The sequence below is a fragment of the Rhinolophus sinicus genome, chromosome 15 (assembly GCF_057876585.1).
Source record: "Rhinolophus sinicus isolate RSI-liver-muscle chromosome 15, RSI-T2T, whole genome shotgun sequence".
NCBI lineage: Eukaryota > Metazoa > Chordata > Mammalia > Chiroptera > Rhinolophidae > Rhinolophus > Rhinolophus sinicus.
The window spans coordinates 50,699,536-50,719,561 of NC_142515.1; the positions used below are offsets into that span (position 1 = coordinate 50,699,536).

Here is a 20,026-nt window from a genome sequence, read left to right on the forward strand (position 1 = left end):
TTAGAGATTGTTGTGATTTTTATTCAATTTGGTATCCTGATTAGGATAAGAGCAGTGAGAAAATTATGCTTTACAAACATTGCATTATTACTACACCATTATGATATGGCTTTACATTGATTGTATATAGAGGAAAAAAATAACATTGGAATTAAGGCAATAACCACATGTGCAAACCAAGCACAATACCCTGACACAGTCCCTAGTAAAAAGCTCTTTTGGTTAGGTGATGGTTGATATTGCTGCATGCAGGTCAGTCACTGCTTTGAAGGATAAGCTTTGAATAGCTTTGTTCATTTTAAAAAAAATCTCTCCTACTGGCCCACGATGGCCAGAAGAAGCCTTCGGTAATCTCCACTCGTGTCACTTGCAATCATTGTGCTCAGGGTCTTCTGATACATCTGATTGAACATCTGTTTTATTTGTACAAGATCGATCTGCATACAAGACATATTTTTGATGTTAGAAAAAAAACTGTCAAAAGGAAACTGGTACTTATTAGAATTATTCTTTGATGGTGAAAAGATCCTAAATTACAATCAAAGCAGAGAGGGGTAAAACACCAAGTGACTGACTTTTATAGGTAGCATTCATACTAGTGTTGGCATCACACAATGAAGGTCTGCTTCACTGTTCTGTAAAAATATTGGATAAGAGAGGTGCTAGTTTCATCTATTATTCCAAAAATATTAGTCATTTAAAAACCATTTGATAAGATGGCTATTATCAAAAACACAGAAAATAAGTGTTGGCAAGGATGTGGAGAACTTGGAACCCTTGTGTATTGCTGGTAGGAATGTACAATGGTGCAGCCACTGTGGAAAATGGTATAGTGATTCCTCAAAACAAGAAAAGAAAATTACCATACAATACAGCAATTCCACTTCTCGATATACACACAAAAGTGAAAGCAGGGACGCAAACATTGTACACCCATGCTCAAAGCAGCCTTGTTCACAATAGCCAAAAGATGGAAGCAACCGAAGTGTTCATTGATGGATAAATAGATAAACGAAAAGTGGTGTATACATGCAATGGAAAGTTATTCTGTCTTAAAAATGAAGGAAATTATAACACAAGGTACAACATGGATGAATCTTAAAGACGTTATGCTAAGTGAAAACCAGTCACAAAAGGGTAAATACTGTGTGATTCCACTATATGAGGTACGCAGAACAGTGAAATACAGAGGGACAGAAAGTAGAATGGTGTTTGCCAAGGGTTGGGGAGAAAGAATGGTGAATTCTTGTTTAATGAGTATGGATTTTTCAGCTTTGCAAGGTGAAAAGGTTCTGGTGGTTATGGTTGTACAACAATGTGAATGTACTGAATGCAACTGAACTATACTCTTAAAAATGGTTAAAATGGTAAGGTTTTATGCTATGTATATTTCATTGCAATTTGAAAAAAAGATCCTGCTTAGAAAATTTAGGTCTAAGAACAAGTATACTTACTAACAATTGTCGCCCCAATGAAAAAAAAAAAACAAAAACCCACAAATACACGAAAAGGCTTTTTTTAAACACCATATTCTGGTTGTCTTTTAAGAAATAATTTACCTTCTTTAGTATAATTTAGTAATATGTTTTCTTTCAATTAAAAAATCCAATAAATATAAAAAAATAAAAAAGGAAACATTTGAGGCTATATTTAGGCAGAGATAAAGATGAATTTGTTAAAAAAACTGTTCTATGATGAACAAGGTATACTAAATTTCAAAAATTTTTATATCCAATAGGATTAATCTACATAGGTCATTCATACAATTTTTTACATAAACACAATGAAAACCAGAAGATAAACATCTCCCAACTGGCCATAAACTAGTCTTCTCCACAGACCTTCTCAAACAGGAAACTCTTTGGCACTGGGCTTCCCTGAGGTACAGTACAGTGGTCTGCGTCACTGCGGCAAGCCTATCTCAGGCATGAGGGAAGGGAACACGGTGCCTTATACAAACTACCAGCAGTGACAAAGACAGTTCTTTCTTAACAGCATTCCCTAGGGACTGAGAAACTTTTAAGAAATCAACATTCAGGGAGCATATGAGATCTTGCTCCTCAGCATAGGTCATCAGTGTAGCTCAAATAAACTCTTATAAAACTTAAAAAAAAGAAAAAGAAAAAAAGAAAAAAGAAATCAACATTCAAAATCAAGTAAAATCAGACAGAGAGAAAGCCTCACCTCACTGCGAGTGACCACAATCCTGACCAGGGTGGAGTCATCTGTGCCGGCACCTTTCATAGAATAGTAGAGCCTCTCAGCAAAGAAGGCAGGGCGGTTCAGGGCACACTGCACTGCAAGTCAGAGACGTCTCAGTTATGAGTCATGACTTGACAAATGTCCATGTTCCTGCTTCATTTGCCATTTCTAACCTGCCTCTGATCATCTGTAATCATCTCAGAAATCTGAGGTGTGTTGAAAATACTCTCCCCCTGGATTTTTCTCAGCCTCCATATTTCTTTCTAGACGCATGAAACAGGCTATTTTCAATTCTAGAAGATTCCATCTGGCCCCCAAAAAACATATTCTCTCCATAGATGCCGTAGCTTAGATGCTTTACATTTTTCCCCTTACAATGAGAAGAGCTGTAGCAACTGTGCCCTAGTAATATCTTACTTAAAAGGAATAATGAATAAAATCTGAATTCTAGAAGTTAAATATATCATTTGGCTGAGAGAAGGATATGAGATAACACTCCAATATAAAAAAGAAAACACATATTTGAGCAAAGATTTGAGAATGATAAGAAATCTGACACGTTTTCTCTTAGGAAAATTAACTTAGCAAAGTCTCTTCCTGCAGATGATAGAGATATACCAACTGTACATTATTAATTTAGCTACCATTACTATAGCACTTACTATTTGTAAGACATTCAGTTGCTAATACCAATGTGGTACTAATATTCTCTTTAGTCCTATATTCTCAATGAGAATGAAATTTTCATTTCGTTAGATATGAAATTCGGTTTTTAATTTCAAAAGGGAAATAGGTATCATTGGGCTGAATATTTGAAAACTGTTTTTGGGGGCTCGAAGTGACACTTTGTGTGGTGGCACTCATAGTTGCTTAGTGCTTTCCCATTCACCTTAATGGAAATGCCACAATCTATCATATATTCTTGCATAGTCCTCATGAAAGGCATATACAATAAGAATCAAATAATTCCCTAACAACTCTTATTGATCACGCCACCAACCATTCATAGGAAATTGCATGAAAAACCATAGGATTAGCTCAGCCTCTGCCTAAGCAGATTCCAGGGAGGCCATATTAACTATCATTACTTAATGGGAACAACTATTCAAAGCCTTACACATTTATAAACAAAACAAAATAGAAAAGTAGCTTACAAATGGCCTTCAAACCACTTTCAACATTTCCGGAGAACTCACGGCTGATACTGCTTAACAAATCTCGATTAGCCATCTGCAAACAAAAAGTATAAGAGTTAAAATATTTTCACACCTTGAAACAGAAGTTAGATCTTCAAAAAGAGCTCGTACCCTGGAATAAGCCTCCATGGTAGCTTTCAGCTGAGGAAAGCTTCTTATGGCAAGAATCATGTTAAAGCAAGATTCATCGGTCCCCAGTCTCCCCTCGCCAGCTTGATAGAGGCGCTGAGCATCTTCCTGAGCCATCTGGTGGTTAACATTCTGGTTCTCGTCACGATTTCCCTGCAGAAAAGGAAGGCAGGAATTGGAAGTGATACATGTTCTATCCAAAATGTTCTGTCCCATCTAGTCGCTTTTGGATTTAAGGGACAATTTATTAAAGATTAATAAATAAAGTTTGTCATGCATATCTTTTATTTCCAACGACACTACACTAGTGTAACTAGTATTTTATTACACCACCTACTTTGGATTTTATATGATCATAGTTTAATGAGGTTATGTTAAAATGGGAGCTTTTCAGGGCATTGAGAGCTACATTAAACCAGGAAAGGTTTCATTTCCATAAAAAATTATATGCACATATACATGATTTATATACCCCTCCCCCACAAAAACAAAAATAGCTCTACTAGGAGATATACGCATAAACTACCACTCAGATGAAGAAATCATAACCCTCCTTAGCTGGGATCTAAGATCAATATGCATTATACTCAATTCCACTTTGTATTCATTCATGCAACTAAAAGGGAGACGGTATGGAGCACTTGCTTTGTGCCAGGCTGTATTAGTCAGGGTTCTCCAGAGAAACAGAACCAATAGGATGTGCTAGGTGGTAGAGACACAGGAAAGACAAGGTCTCTCCCTCAAGGAAGTTAAGTCAAGGGAGGGGGCATGTAATATGGAGGCTTCACGAACTTCCTTTTCTTCACCCAAGTGTAATCTTAATATGTATATAAGTATTTATGATGAATGCATAAATAAAAATTATGCAGGAGCTTTTTAGAAGAAGCTATATATAATTCAAGTTCTGCAGGACTATACCAATTGTATACCAAACTCTCTCCTGGCATAGGAGGGAAGTTGAGGAAGGGAGGAAGCTCTGAGCCTGAACAAGAGTAAAGTTTAGATGGGCAGCTGGTTTCTCTAAAAAACAGAAACACAAATCCAAACAAAGGAAAGGCTGTCCTGTAGAATCCCAGTGTCTGTCTAAGGAACAAAATGGGCAGGTATTCCTTGAAGGTGGGAAACTGTCTTCTGAAAAGTCCTGGGCACAAAGAATATGTAGAGACATATTCTAAACGGATGACTAAATACAGCACAGGAAAAGGTGCTCAGGAAAAACTTCCCATGTTATTGCCGTTAGATTCAAACACATAATACAGTCCCACTTTCCTAGGAAGCCATTGTTCTGCTCACTCCCTGGACGAGGTCCCTTTACTTTCTAAAATGGCTGGGCCTTGAACCCTGCATAAGGAGACACTCAGCAACAAATGTCAAGTCTCAACAACCATCTTTTAGTGTTAAATTTCTTTCCTGTTGATTTTCTACTTGTTCTTTTTAAATGCTAACCTACTCCCCCACTGTTACTCCGTTGTAGGCAAATTCAACTTCCTCCCACTCATTTGCTTCCTTTTCTCATTTCCACATCTACTCACTATAGTGTATTATCTCTTCTGCAACTACCCTCCTTCGCTCTGAAGAGCCTCTCCCCACTTTGAGATCCCTCAAGACTGTCCAACTTGTGTACTAGCAGAATAGCCAATAACTCCTGATACTGAATCAGTGTGCTAGCCTTTTGCATCTGTTTCAAATATACCCTCAACATCTCATTCTAAGTGGGTCTATAATATAATTCCAAATACCCTATTTGGAGAATTTTCTGTCACCTCTCCAGCACATTTGGGGAATCAGAATAAGGAAGTTGCTAATCACAATATTTCTGGGAATCCTGAAACATTTTTCTGTATTTCTAGTTCTCCGCACACAGTACTCACTTCCTATAGCACTTCCGCGGCTGTCCTGCATATTTTCAGTTAATGGTCCAGCTTAACTGGCAGTGCAATGCTAAGTATAAAAGTACAAATTAATCCTCATCCTAAGACACAGATTGATTTCTGATTCCATACAACCTTAAAGCGGTTAATTTATGATTCCTTACAAAAGTCAGATCTGCTGAAATAAGTCTCAACAGTGACTACAAAGAAATTTATACACTGGGTTCTGTGTTGTCCTTCTTAAAGATGGCAAGATTCCAAGGGAACTAAATATTAAAAGGAATAAAGAATACTCCCTGGTAATAGGCAATAAAGAATGTTCCCTCCACCAGGACACAAACATTCATGCTATACTCACCTGGCACATGGATACAAGTAAACGTTCAAAATGGCCGGATGTATCTGACCTAATGTCCTTTTCAAGGTCTCGTCCAAATTCTGATTGATAACACCTGACAATTTCTTGGATTTCCTGATTAGTTCTTGTGCATAAAATTTCAATCAATACACGTTCCTGAGTTCCGACTCCCTATGTGAAATGAAGAAAGACAAAAGAAAGTACAAAAGAAAGACAAACTGAAAGTGATTAAATCTTATTGTTATATCAAATATTTCTTTGGCTTCCATACCTCAAAAGCTCTGTATATTCAGATAATATGAAATAATGTATTGATTTAGCTATCACTGTAAATTCGGAACTGCCATAATTTGTGGGGGGTTTTGAAATAGGATAAAATATCCAAAGTAAATGACATATATTTACCTGCATTGCATTCCGTAAACTCCAGGCATCGTAATATGTAGTTGGCATGAACAGGGCAAGGATCAATTCTTCCATATTTCCACTTAACTCTGATTTGAGATCTTTGATTAAATCCTGTTTAATTATAAGTACAAACTAAATATATGTGCCCTTCAAATTTTGTTGCTTAAATTTTTAAAGGAAAATACGGAACAATGTAATTGAACTGCCTTGTGAAAACCTAAATTTCAAATCTGAATATTATATGATAACAAATAAATATGTAAATTTAAAGTTTGTTACACTCAAGCAGATATATTTTATTCATTCTATCAATAAACACAATAATAAATTCTTACTGTAGTTCCACCACTGTATGAAATACAAGATATACATGAATCAAAGAATAACTCAAGTGAACAAAATGATAAACAGATACTTCTTAGCATAGAAACTGTTCTTGTTCTATGAGGAAGTAGAACTCATCATTTCTTATTTGGAAAGATAAGATAAACATCTAAAAAGAGATAACATAAGGCAGCCTGTACTCCAGCACCAGATGAGTAAGTAGCACAGAAATAAGTAACAGAAACAGTTGAAACAGAAGAAGTTAAAGGGGGCTACAGAAAGCAGAGAAAACTTTTAGTCCAGTTCTTGAAGAGTATATAAAAATCAGCAGACAAAGAGAAAGAAGGAAGGTATTTCAGGGAAAAAGGAATAATACAAACAAGGAACAGAAAAGTGGTTCCCAGCCCTAGCTATGCATTAAAATCATCTGTGGAATTTTTCTAAAAAATAAACAAACAAATAAATAATGTTGGGGAGGAATAACACTGAAAGATTCTGTGTGCTTTTTTGAAGTTCTAAAGGAGACCATAATGATCAGGTAAGGTTGAGAATCACTAGTATAGAGGCAAGAATGAGTCCAGCTTGTTCAATGGAACAATAATAAGACAACCAATTTTGGTAGAGGGGAATGTTTTCACAGATAAGTGAAAAAAAAAAAAAGATGTAATTACCATATTTTGCCATGTATAATGTGCACTTTCTTGCCCAAATTTGTGAGGGAAAAATAAGGATGTGCATTATACATGGGTGGTCCTAATTCCATTTCCCTGAAAGTTTGGGCCAAAAACGTGGGTGCGCTTTATACACAGGAGTGCATCAGGCATGGCAAAATACAGTATATGCTTGGATTATTACCTTGAATACCAAGCTAAAGAATGTGAATTTGATTCTGCATACTGGGAGGAGCCATTGGAAACGTTTATGCAAGAACGTGTATTAATGTAGCAATGGCAGGCAGTAGGGACAGTGATGACCAAGACGCTATGGATGAGAATGTTTAGGCTACTGGAATATTTAGGTAAGTGAGAAAGGCTTGGACTTCCGTGGTGGGGATGGAAGTAGAAAGAAGATAGAAGAGACATTTTTAAAGAGCCTTTTACAGATTAGATCAACAAGGCATAGTCAATAACCAGTTGCTAGAACAAAGCAGTGCCTGGCATAAAGCAAGCATTGAATAAATAGTCACTGACTGACTGATTGAGATAGAAGAACAGGAATCAGAGAAGACCAAGGCAGCCTAGGAGAACAGTATTTTTATTACTTAATAGGAATTTAAGAGAAAAGGTGGCTGGGGAATAAGGAAAACAGGTTGTGAGTTTAGTTTTAATTCTAAAGTGATGTCTGACAAAAGGTAGGGCAGCATAGCACAGACTATCTATGAACTAAAGAAATTCATAATATGGAATACACTTTTGTGAGAGAAGTGAGTCTGACATTAAGCCCTTAAGGAAATATACAATTTGTGTCATTTAATCAGCGTTAAGACTAAAGACATGGATCTGGGCTGGGCAGAGCAGAATAGGCAAGGTGGAACAAACGGATGGAGCTCCATTCCCATTCTGAGAATGAATGCTACCCAGTTTTCCCTTTATAGCTGAGAAGCAGTGGCACTTTTTAGCCATAGAATCTTGCTGGGTTTAGTCACAGATCACCCATTCAATAAAAATTTACTAAGTGGATATTTGTTATTGTTCCTGTACTGAGTGCTACAAATACAAAGATGAATGTGACATGGTTTGCCTGAGGGGAGCTCACAGTTTTGGGGGTGGACAGTGAGATTAGTTATAGCAGAGGTTTTACAAAATGCTATGGGACCACAGTGGAAGCAGCAGCTAAATTCTGCCCAGAGCAATGAGAAAAACTTTACAGAGTAGCTATCTTAAGCCAAATCCTGGAGCAGTTGTTTGTCATGTATAAAAGGAAAAAAAGGTGTTCCAGGTCAAGAGAACAACATATACCAAGCACAGAAGTATAGGGTATAGAGCATGGTATGTGCAAGGAACGGCTAGATGTTCTATATAACCCTAAATATACGCTATGCTTAGTGGGAGGCAGAGCAGTGGGAGATGAAGCCAAGGACCGAGAATAAGCAGGCGCTGAAGAAGAAGGCCCTGAATCCCACTATCAGGAGACTAAGAACCAAGCTATTGATCGTGATTGTGGTCACAATCTACTGTCTACTGAACATCCATCACACACTAGACATAGTCTAAGGTATGACCATGAGATCAAGCACGACTCTAGAATTAGAAAGGCTTTTAAGAGAGGGAAAAAAAAAAGTAGTGAATACACCACTCCTGGGGTCTGTGGAGTGTAGCTGTCTCTACTTCGTTCCACCCGTACTGATACAAAGATAGTATCCAACCTGACACGAATGCAGGGTCTACAGGACACTCACTGTCTATGCTCACTCAAGAAAAATAAAAGATACCTTGCCATACATGGTCTTGAAAGCTGCTTTAATTTTTTGCCTTTGATCGTTGGAACGGTTGGCCACAACGTCCACAATTGCCTGCTCGTCTGTCCCTGCAAGAACCACACATGTTTAAGTAAGAATAAGTCTGTGTTGGGTGCTCCTGGAAGACAACTCTTACATGCTTACAACGTGCCTGGTGCCAGATTCAATTGAGTTATGTGCACACAAGCTGACATACAAACTTGGTTTACGATTTAAAGCTAATTTTTACTTTAGATTCAATAACTTGAACTTAGTATAAATAAGACGAAAATCTGTTTTCCTGACCAAAACCCTTCATTGCTTTACGAAGAATTTCTGCATCTCTAATAGCATCGAAGTTGGCAGCTGGTCGGATTGTTCCTTGCATTCCCTGAGTCATCGCAGCAGGCTGAAAACAAGAGGCATAAAATCCAAGTCAGTTATTGTGGTAATCATTTCACACTATATGCATATACCAAATCATCATGTTATACACATAAAACTAAATGTTATATGTCAATTGTATCTCGAAAACACTGGGGAAAAAAGAAATAAAATGAAAAAATGTTCAACTTCTTAAATATAAAAGAAATACAAATTAAAAAGAAAACATCCATCTCTGCTGACAAGATGACAACAACTCAATATTTCCCCAGTCAACTTTCTTAGGCAAAGAGGCCAGTGTTTGAGTTCTAGGACAAGGATATGAGCGTTTTATTATCAGGGCTCATTCTGGAACAGGTGGGAAAGACCTATCCTCCTGCTGCCAAGAGACAGCCAGACCCCAAACTTTCAGGAGACAAGACAGTCAAGCCTGTGAAATTAGTCACAACCTTCCTATGCCTTGAATCCCACTTGGTATTCCTTGGAATTCCTTGGTATATAGAAAATGTTTAGAGGGAGGGAGAGGAGTGGAAGCTGAGGCAAAGGACCAAGAATAAGCAGGGGCTATCTAAGTCCTTGAATCTCACAGTAAGGAGAACACTGAGGACCTTCAAATTCCAGTTGGAATTCCTTCTTGGTAGAATAGGAGGGGAAAAAAGAGATGATCCCTGGATAGCAGCAGTGTTTAATTTAAAGTCAAGAATAGAATAATGGCTTTAGTAAAGTAGAACATTTTCTCTATGGGCCCTGATTATTAGACATGAAATAAAACATTTTATATTAAGAAAAGCACAAAATGAAAGTCATTAGAGATTCCAGAAGGTACAATATTCTTCATAGATTTTATAAGGAAATAAACCAGAAAGCAAATTAGGGGCTATATACTTAAAATACAAATCTATGAGGAAATTTTTTTTTTAAATTGCCATATGCTAAATCACAGTAAAAATTGTTTCAGGCAAGGATTATCAATAGATGTTAAAAATCAGTGGCTAAAACACAGATATATGAAATACAGTTTGGGGAATATAATCAATAATGTAAAGATTTTGTAGGGTGTCAAATGGGCACTTGTCTTATTAGGGAGACCACTTCATGGACCATGTAGATGTCTGACCACTGCGCTGCACACCTGAAGCTGAAGCTGAATAATACTGTATGTCAACTATAATTAAATATTTTGTTTATATATATATACATATACATATACATATACATATACATATACATATACATATACATATACATATATATATATATGGTCACAGGATGTGGAGTACAGCATAGGGAATAGAGTCAATGGTATTATAACAGCTTTATATGATGTCAGAGGGGTAGTAGATTGGGGGAGGGGGTTATCACTTTGTGAGAGGTGTAAATGTCTAACTATGACATTGTTTTGTACACCTGAAACTAATAAAAAAAAAATTAGTGGGTAAAAGTATGATGAGAACCAAGAGACTTGCATAGCTTATAATGTTATAACTGAAAACCTTCCATAGTTTATAATGTTACACCATCTTAAACAAATGGTTGAAATCAATTATCACCAGTAATAGAGTAAGTCAACAATAAATGCCTCCTGCTATGGTGCACTGAGGACGCAACATCATTACTGTGGTACTCCTGCCCAAATGGCGTAGCTTAAATTTAATCACTGGGCAACATCAGACAAACCCAAATTAGGGAATAGTCTACAAAATAACCAGTAGCACTCTTTGAAAGTGTCATGGTCATGAACAAGACTAAAGATTGTTTCATTCAAATTGAAACTTAAGAGACATGATGACAATGAATGCTGTACTTCATCCTGGATCTGATCCTGAACCAGAGGGGACATTACAGGGATAACCGGTGAAGTCTGAATAGGTCTACAGATTGGACAATCGTACTACATCAATGTAATTTTCTGATTTTGATCATTGCATTGAGTTTATGTAAGAAGTTAATATCTGGAGATTCTGAGTAAAGAGTAAACAAAAATTCTAGGTTCATTTTTTACAACTTTTTTTGTAAGTGAAATTATTTCAAAATTAAAAGTTAAAAAAATTTTAAAATACAAAGCTATGAAACAATTCAATGCTTTTCTTAAAATATTCAAATCAAAGCTTAAGAGGGATGAAATGAAGCAAGATGATATCCCTACAACGTTTTTAAAAACTATAATAATTTATTTAATTTAACCCAATATTTCTCAAATATCATTTAAACATGCAATCAACATCATTTAAAAATATACAATGATTCAATTGCTTTTTAGGCAACTGAAACTGCACTTGGAGTTACACCCATTGAATACAGCAATATACCAGCATCTGTGGGGGTAAAATAAATGGAGAAAGGGAGTAGACCATCATTCTGTAAGTATTTTTATGGCCAATAGTTCCTCCCACTCATCTACATTCTTACACCAACATTTTCTTCTACCAGTGAGCTTCACCAACCAACCCTTCACTAGTTTCTAAGTGAGGAATGTAAGCAGAGAACTAGTAAGAAATGTTTGTGTAGTGGTTTTAAGGAAAAATTAAAATTATTCTTGTAGCAAATATTCAAGCATAAAATACTGAAAAACTAAACTGCCATCGTATTAGAATTGGGTCAATTAGGAGAGGTCACCTGGCCCAACTGCCCAACAAAGACAGAAATTTTCTTTACATCTACACACACACACACACACACACACACACACACACACACACACACACATCAGCCTCTACAAGAAGATTTTCAGTTGACAGGGAGCTCATCCCTCACAAGGTAGCCTATTCCACTTCCCTCTAGAAGATCTTGCAAAACCTACCACTCTGTTAACTTCCACCTACTGGTTTTAGTTCTATCTGAAAGTGATAATTGTAACACAAAATAAGTTGCATATGTATGTGTGTTTTACTTTTAGTGTTTTATGTTTAAAAATCTTTTATATTGCGTCATAAAATGATGTCTCAAATCATATGCAGGCTTCAACTAAAATAAAGTCAAAATTCTCATAACAAATGATTAAAAATAGCTACAGATTTATAATATGACTAACAATCAACTTCAACAATAAAAAAAAAAAATGGCTTGAAAGCAATTTACTATGTGCTTTGGAGGAATGTCATTTGCTACATCAGCAAACCAGCAGAGAGACCATTGGTCTGGGAGTCAGAAGAGCTAAAATCTAGTCTCAGCTTTGTCTTCCACTAGCTGTGTGACCATGGACAAGTTTCTTAATCTCTCTGGAGCTCAAATTTCTCAATTCCAGAAAATAGCTAAGGTATTTCTCTTTCAGTACTATAATCCTTCTCCCCCTCCAACTTTAAAAAAGCTTGAAAACTCCAGATCTTTATGAATAGACATTAAGGAAATAAGTGAGAAAATCAAGATAAAGGTAAGCATAAAAGTATACTGCTTATCTTCCTAGTAACTTGGATAGGATATAAAAGAATTAACAAGGCAATTACATAATAAAACAATATTAAAACAAGGAGCTATTCAGAGATGGGGCAAAGATTTGACATATGGGAGACCTTCTGGGGCTATTGAGAAATCAATTCAACAGACATTAATTGGCTACCATGTTAAAAGCCCTGCCACGCACATAAAGATAAAACAGATACAGTTGAGCCCTCAGGAAGTGATGAGAGACAAATACACAAGAAATCAGAAACAAGAAGGCATATGTAGGGGACCTAGTTTTTAGTGAACATTAGAAAACCTTACTCACTTCACTGCTATAATCCAAAGAAACAGGAGAGAAAACAGGATAGGAAGGAAAAGATTCTGTATTGATCTGAAAGAAGAGTGGAAAGTTACAAAGGTAAAAACGCAAAACAAAACACTTCATAAAACACTGCCAAAAATACCAATCACCCAAGCTCATGGTTATAACTACCAGCGAGGGAAGAGGAAAAGAACTAAAACCCATGCTAAGAGCCCAAGTGAATCTCTATGAAAAAGTGATGAGTATCATCCCCTGTGAGAAGGGACTTACACTTGTCTTATCAAAGTCATCAGGACACTACTTCAAGCAGATGGACCAGAGAGAGCAGGGAGTCCATCAGAAGCCAAGATTAAAGTCTTAAGAGTTGCCATAGACCATCTCCTCTGCTTCACAGACAACTCTAATGTTGGCAAAGGAGTGGTGCCTCTCCCCTTCGGCAGTATCCAGTTTCCCAGGCTAAATTCAAAAGGTAGGAGCAAAAATACCTGACTAGCGTAAGGAGCTTGTCCTCCAGAATACTGAGAAGGCATCTGTCCTCCAGGAAAGCCACCTACATGTTAAAAAATATACAGCAAACACGTCTTACATGTTTAATTTTTCAAAACAGCATTATTTATTACGAATATGGAAACATATTAAAAACATTCACACTATGTTATTCACTAGGATAACTTTTTAATATAATGTACTGAATCTAAAACCAACGTTAGTCATGGGAACCTTTTAAAATATTCCACATCTTACTTAATAGCCTAATTAATACTTTTTAATAATTGTTTTCTTTTTCTATTACAATTGATATACAATATTATGTTAGTTTCAGGTATACAACACAGTGATTTGACATTTATATAACTTACAAAGTGATCAATGTAGTACCCATCTGACATCATACATAGTTATTACAATATTATTGACTATATTCCTTATGCTATACTTTACAATACTTTTTTTTTTTTTAACTCTTGAACCAGATTAAATTCTGATTCCATCTGGAAAGGACGTCAGGACATAGTTCTGGGGGTTGTTTCATTTGTGACATAAAAGCAAGCAGAGAAGTTCCTAAAGGCTTTGCTTTTTGACTTTGGGACATTATTTTTTTAATTGAAAAAGTGGGTCCTTATTTTGATCTTACTGATTAAACTTTCCCATCAAATTAATACATTTGATGAAACCACATATTTAAAATTATATATAGGAGTACTTAGCATATTTACTGCCATCTATCCCAAACATAAACTAAGTTCTCTCAATGGCAATTAAAAAATTCAAAATATGATGCTATTGTTTTCTCTGGACAGATGGTACGTACCAGGTAGTGCGACCTGTGCTGGGCCACCTCCGTAAGACTGGGAGGGTGGCTGTGGATAGCCAGGAAAGCCTGCTCCCCCTGGTGGGGCTCCAAACCCTTGGCCTGGATGAACAAGAGAAAAGAATAATTAACTCTAGTGACGGTTCTCGTGATTAAAGAGAAAACTTTAGAAACATGTCTACTATTAACAGTGAAAAAAATATACTATTAATGCTTTTGGTCTAATTCAACTTCTTTCATTTTTTATTTACCATGTTTCCCTGAAAATAAGACCTAGCCGGACCATCAGCTTAATGCATCTTTTGGAGAAAATATTAATACTATAAGACCCGGTCTTATTTTACTATTATATATTACTATATAAGACCGAGTCTTATATTAATTTTTGCTCCAAAAGACGCATTAGAGCTGATGGTCCAGCTAGGTCTTACTTTTGGGGAAACATGGTAGGATTAGTTTCAAGTGTATAGCGCAGTGGTCAGGCATCTACACAGTCCGTGAAGTGATCCCCCTGATAAGTCCAGACACCCTACAGTCTTTACATTATTGATGTTCCCCATATTGTATTTCATATCCCTGTGACTATTTAGTGACTACCAATTTGTACTTAATCCCTTCACTTTCTAATCCCTTCACTTTCTAATCCCTTCACTTTCTCCCCTATTCCGCAACCGCCTCACATTTAGCAACCATCAGTTTGTTCTCTGTATCTATGAGTCTATTTGTTTTGTTTGCTTGTTTATTCTGTTCTTTAGATTCCATGTATAAGTGAGATCATTTGGTATTTGTCTTTCTCAGTCTGACTTATTTCACTTAGGAAAATATCCTCTAGGTCCAGCCATGTTGTTGCAAATGGTAAGATTTCATTCTTTTTTACGGCAGAGTAATACTCCATTGTATAAATCTACCACAATTTCTTTATCCAGTTATCCATTGATGGGCATCCTGGTTGTTTCTGTATCTTGGCTATTGTGAATAGTGCTGTGGTAAACATAGGGGTGCATATATTTTTTCAAATTAGTGTTTTGGATTTCTTTGGATAAATACCCATTAGTGGAACTGCTGGTTCAAAAGGGAGTTCTCTTTTTAATTTTTTGAGGACGCTCCATACTGTTTTCCATAGTGGCTGCACCAATTTGCAGTCCTACCAACAGTGTATAAGGGTTCCCTTTTCTCCACATCCTCGCCAACAGGTTTATTTATGATGACCATTCTGACAGGAGTGAGGTGGTATCTAATTGTGGTTTTATTAATTTGCATTTCTCTGATGATTAGTGACAATGAACATCTTTTCATATGTCTATTGACCATGTGTATGTCTTTTGGAGAAATGTCTGTTCAGGTCCTCAGCCCATTTTTTAATTGGATTTTTTGGTGTGTTGATTTATAGGCGTTATTTATAAATTTTGGATATTAACCCTTTATTGGATGTATCATTGGCAAATTTCTTATATTCAGTAGGTTGTCTTTTCGTTTTGTTGATGGTTTCCTTTGCTGTGTATAATAAAAACTTTTCAGTCTCATCTAGTCCCATTTGTCTGTTTTTTTCTTGTTTCCCTTTCCTAAGGAGCTATATCAGAAAAAAATTTACTAAGAGCTATGTCAGAGCGTCTATTGCCTATGTTTTCTTCCAGGAGTTTTATGGTTTTTGGGTCTTACATTTAAGTCTTTACTCCATTGAGTTTACTCTTGAATATGATATAGCATAAGAAGGTGGTCCGGTTTCATTTTTTTGTATGTATCTGTCCAATTTTCCCAGCATCATTTATTAAATAGACTGTCTTTACCTCAATGTAAATTCCTGCTTCATTTGTCATAGATTAAATGACACAGATTTATTAAATGACATAGATTATTTCTGGGCTCTCTATTCTGTTCCACTGATCTATGTGTCTGTTTTTATGCCAAAACCATGGTGTTTTGATTACTATAGCCTTGTAGTATAATTTGATATCAGGTAGCGTGATACGTCCAACTTTGTTCTTGTTTCTCAGGATTACTGTGGCTATTTGGTTGTTTCATGGTTCCATATAAACTTTAGAATTATTTGTTCTAGTTCTGTGAAAAATGCCATTGGTATTTTGATAGGGATTGTGTTGAATCTATATATTGCTTTGGATAGTATGGATATTTTTAACTATATTAATTCTTCCTATCCTTGAGCATGGTATATGTTTCCATTTATTTGTATCTTCTTTAATTTCTCTCTTCAAAGTCTTATAATTTTCTTAGTACAGGTCTTTTACTTCTTTGGTTAAATTTATTCCTAAATATTTTATTTTTTTTGATGCAATTGTGAATGGGATTGTTTTCTTTTTTTTCTTTTCTTTTCCTTTTTTTTTTTTAGTTTCAGGTGTACAAAACAATGTAATAGTTAGACATTTCACCCCTTACAAAGTGATAACCCCTGTCCTCCAATCTATTGCCCCTCTGACATTATATATATCTATTACAATTCCACTAACTGCTTAATTTCTCTTTCTGATATTTCATTACTAGTGTATAAAAATGCAACTGATTTCTGTATATTAATATTATATCCTGCTACTTTACTAAGTTCATTTATCTAAATTCAATTTCTTACCAACTCTTTCCCCATTAAAACATAAATTTAAAAATTTTACTTCAATTATCTGCCTACTAACACTTAGTACACAGGTGCCAAGTGTTTTTGCTAACCTTTGGACAAAGCTATCCTATCACAATCAGGCTAATTGAAATGCCTTAATCATTTCTTAAGATAACAAATAATCAAATTGTTATTATTATCATGACATTTCTCCCAATTGCTTTCACAACAGAATTTTTGAGATTGCTCCCAGTTTTCAGGCCCCTGGGAACTTTATCCCTCTATCTTACCAGCTCTGTACTTGTCTTAAGGTATAAAGTAGGCTAAGCATTACTCTGACCTCATACAACACAAGCAGAATAAAGAGGATAAAGGAGAGGAGGAAAACGTGCTGTAGCAACCCCAAATCATCACGAATTCCATGACCCATAACTCACCTCCAGGGTAGGATGGAGCTGCCCCTGGCTGTGGGGCACCAGGATAGCCTCCAGGGGCTGGATAACCTCCAGGGGCAGGGTAGCCTCCAGCTCCTGGGTAGCCACTACTTGGCCCTGGTGGGTAGGCACCTCCTCCCATTGGAGGGAAGCCACTAGGATAAGGATACTGACCCGGAGGGGGAAAAGATGACTCCTGACCCGCAGGCTGAAAAATCAGAAAGAATTTCAAATGAATGACATCAAAGAGAAATATGACCCATCTAAAAAAGGAACAATGGGCTGGCCCGGTGGCTCAGGCGGTTAGAGCTCCGTGCTCCTAACTCCGAAGGCTGCCGGTTCGATTCCCACATGGGCCAGTGGGCTCTCAACCACAAGGTTGCCAGTTCAATTCCTCGAGTCCCGCAAGGGATGGTGGGCAGTGCCCCCTGCAACTAAAATTGAACACGGCACCTTGAGCTGAGCTGCCGCTGAGCTCCCGGATGGCTCAGTTGGTTGGAGCCTGTCCTCTCAACCACAAGGTTGCCGGTTCGACTCCCGCAAGGGATGGTGGGCTGTGCCCCCTGCAACTAGCAACGGCAACTGGACCTGGAGCTGAGCTGCGCCCTCCACAACTAAGACTGAAAGAACAACAACCTGAAGCTGAACAGAACCCTCCACAACTAAGACTGAAAGGACAACAATTTGACCATTGTTCCCCAATAAAGTCCTGTTCCGCTTCCCCCAATAAAATCTTAAAAAAATAAAAATAATAAAAATAATAAAAATAAAAATAAAAAAATAAAAAAGGAACAAATAGATAAATGTTAAGGTCTAGCTTATTCTTTTACATATTAAAAGCCCCATTAGAAGTCTTGGTATCTTATACTAGTTTATCAGTATATTACATTTGTCAGGACACTTGTTCGTCACAACTCAGTTAAATTTAATTCTACCTGTGTCAGGCAAGATGGATCTGTTTCTCTATTTGCAAGTAAGAACCATACTCTTACCAAACTTTCAGGAAGAATTAACAAAGCTCATTAATTCCTTCAATTTCCTAGCACCTAAAATATGAGAAAGATCTACTTCTCTAACCTAAAATAAGGAACTCATGGCTCTCTTGCAACACACCTGGACCTGTTGCATAATAGGAAAAAAACAAAGGGTGACCTGAGTCACACATGGGGTATGAAATTTTGGACATCAGTTCAGATTAGACAATGTCTAATGTGGCAGAAATTGTTATGTGTTCATTAAACTTTCCCCCTGGCCACAAAGCTAGACTACATTTCCCAGAGCCCCTTGCAGTTATGTGGGACCATATAGCTGAATACTGGTGAATGAATGTGGACAGAGTAATGTACACCACTTCCAACCTGGCCCCTAAAAACCTCCTGCCTAATATTCTATGCTCTCTCTTTCTTTTTTCCTTCATCTGCCAGCTGGAATCAGAGGATCCAGGAGAGGACTCCTAGACATTAGAGGATGGCCAATACCTGGAAGGGACCTGGGAATATGAAAGACTACATGGAACAAAGCCTTGTCCCCACCCCCACACTGACTTCCAGGAGACTGAAGAAATGAGTTTTTATTGTGTTCAGTCATTGGGATGTTTGGGATATCTGTTTCAGCAATTAGCCTACACTGACTGAAATGGTTGCCAGAGTCTAGTTTAGAACATAAGGACCTGGGAACATATTCATAATTCTCATCTCTCCTATGATTAAATTCAGAAGAACTATGTATTCACTTTACATAAGGATACACACATTATCATTAACCTGTAGGCCCCTCTTTCTATTCTCAGTTAGAAAGAAGCCCTCCATACTTATGAGTAGAAAATGGAAATGATTCTCACCTGTGCCTCAGCTATGTATGAGTTTAGCCCTCAGAGTAGTACAGACATCAACGAGGGAGAACGTGGTGGCACATCTGTGAAATGTGCTCCAAATATTAAAACTCTCAGAACTACAAATCCAGGGCCCACTAATCCATTGCAATTTGTTATCTCTGAGTCAAGCCCTTCTTAACTATTTTAAACGTTCTAACGCAAAAGTCAAAAACCGGTAACTCATGGGATGAATTCAGCTTACACATGTTTTATTGACTCATATAGCATTTAACATTTAAAAAAATTAATTTCCCAATTTTAAAAATATGGGCAATTTCACATAAAATCCAGGTTTCTCCCTTTACTTAAAGAAATGGAGTATCTAGCAGCATTGGGTCTGCCTCCCTGCAGGGCCACATCAGGCTAAAGCTGAATAGCTACCAGTTTTCATAGGTGAAGCAAGTGCCCTCCAGTTCCCCCATGACACCCACCTTCGCTCATTCTATTAAGTACCGCGGGGCACTTCAGTTTATGACCCCTGCTCTAGCATATCCGCTTGCTGTCCTGGGCTAGTCCTATATAACACCTGTTCCAAGGACATAAGCTATTTTAGTATTATAAGTTGCAATACTCACAGGATATCCAGGGAAAGGTGGGTAGCCGGTCGGGGGATAGCCTGGGTATGACATTCTGTAACAACAATAAAAAATGTTCTCTTTAATTTCTTACAAGGGTTAAGGCCTGTGAAGATATCTATTGTCTTAGGGTTTTATACAAAATACACCTTCTTTCAAAGGAGTCTGGTTCACATTCAAATGTGGACATTAGGGATAAAAGGAAAGCTTATAAAATGCTTCTTCATTTCACCATTTGTAACCATGGAGTC

General features: G+C 36.9%; 1 protein-coding gene across 2 annotated transcripts in view; it reads right to left on the bottom strand.

Annotated features, from left to right (window-relative positions):
* ANXA7 (annexin A7) overlaps window positions 1-20,026 on the bottom strand; it is a 33,925-nt gene continuing 13,899 nt past the window's right edge. Inside the window, exons 2-14 of one of the 2 annotated variants that reach the window (XM_074339582.2) lie at window positions 19,776-19,830; window positions 17,331-17,535; window positions 14,325-14,426; window positions 13,498-13,562; window positions 13,016-13,081; window positions 9,232-9,334; window positions 8,920-9,014; window positions 6,162-6,275; window positions 5,757-5,927; window positions 3,510-3,680; window positions 3,357-3,432; window positions 2,185-2,297; window positions 1-437 (exon numbers count right to left, since the gene is read on the bottom strand). In XM_074339582.2, coding sequence (XP_074195683.2) covers window positions 315-437; window positions 2,185-2,297; window positions 3,357-3,432; window positions 3,510-3,680; window positions 5,757-5,927; window positions 6,162-6,275; window positions 8,920-9,014; window positions 9,232-9,334; window positions 13,016-13,081; window positions 13,498-13,562; window positions 14,325-14,426; window positions 17,331-17,535; window positions 19,776-19,829 — 1,458 coding nt within the window. In that variant the 5' untranslated portion in view covers window position 19,830 and the 3' untranslated portion in view covers window positions 1-314. The remainder of the gene's footprint in view (window positions 438-2,184; window positions 2,298-3,356; window positions 3,433-3,509; window positions 3,681-5,756; window positions 5,928-6,161; window positions 6,276-8,919; window positions 9,015-9,231; window positions 9,335-13,015; window positions 13,082-13,497; window positions 13,563-14,324; window positions 14,427-17,330; window positions 17,536-19,775; window positions 19,831-20,026) is intronic. The other variant, XM_074339580.2, reaches the window with a different exon arrangement.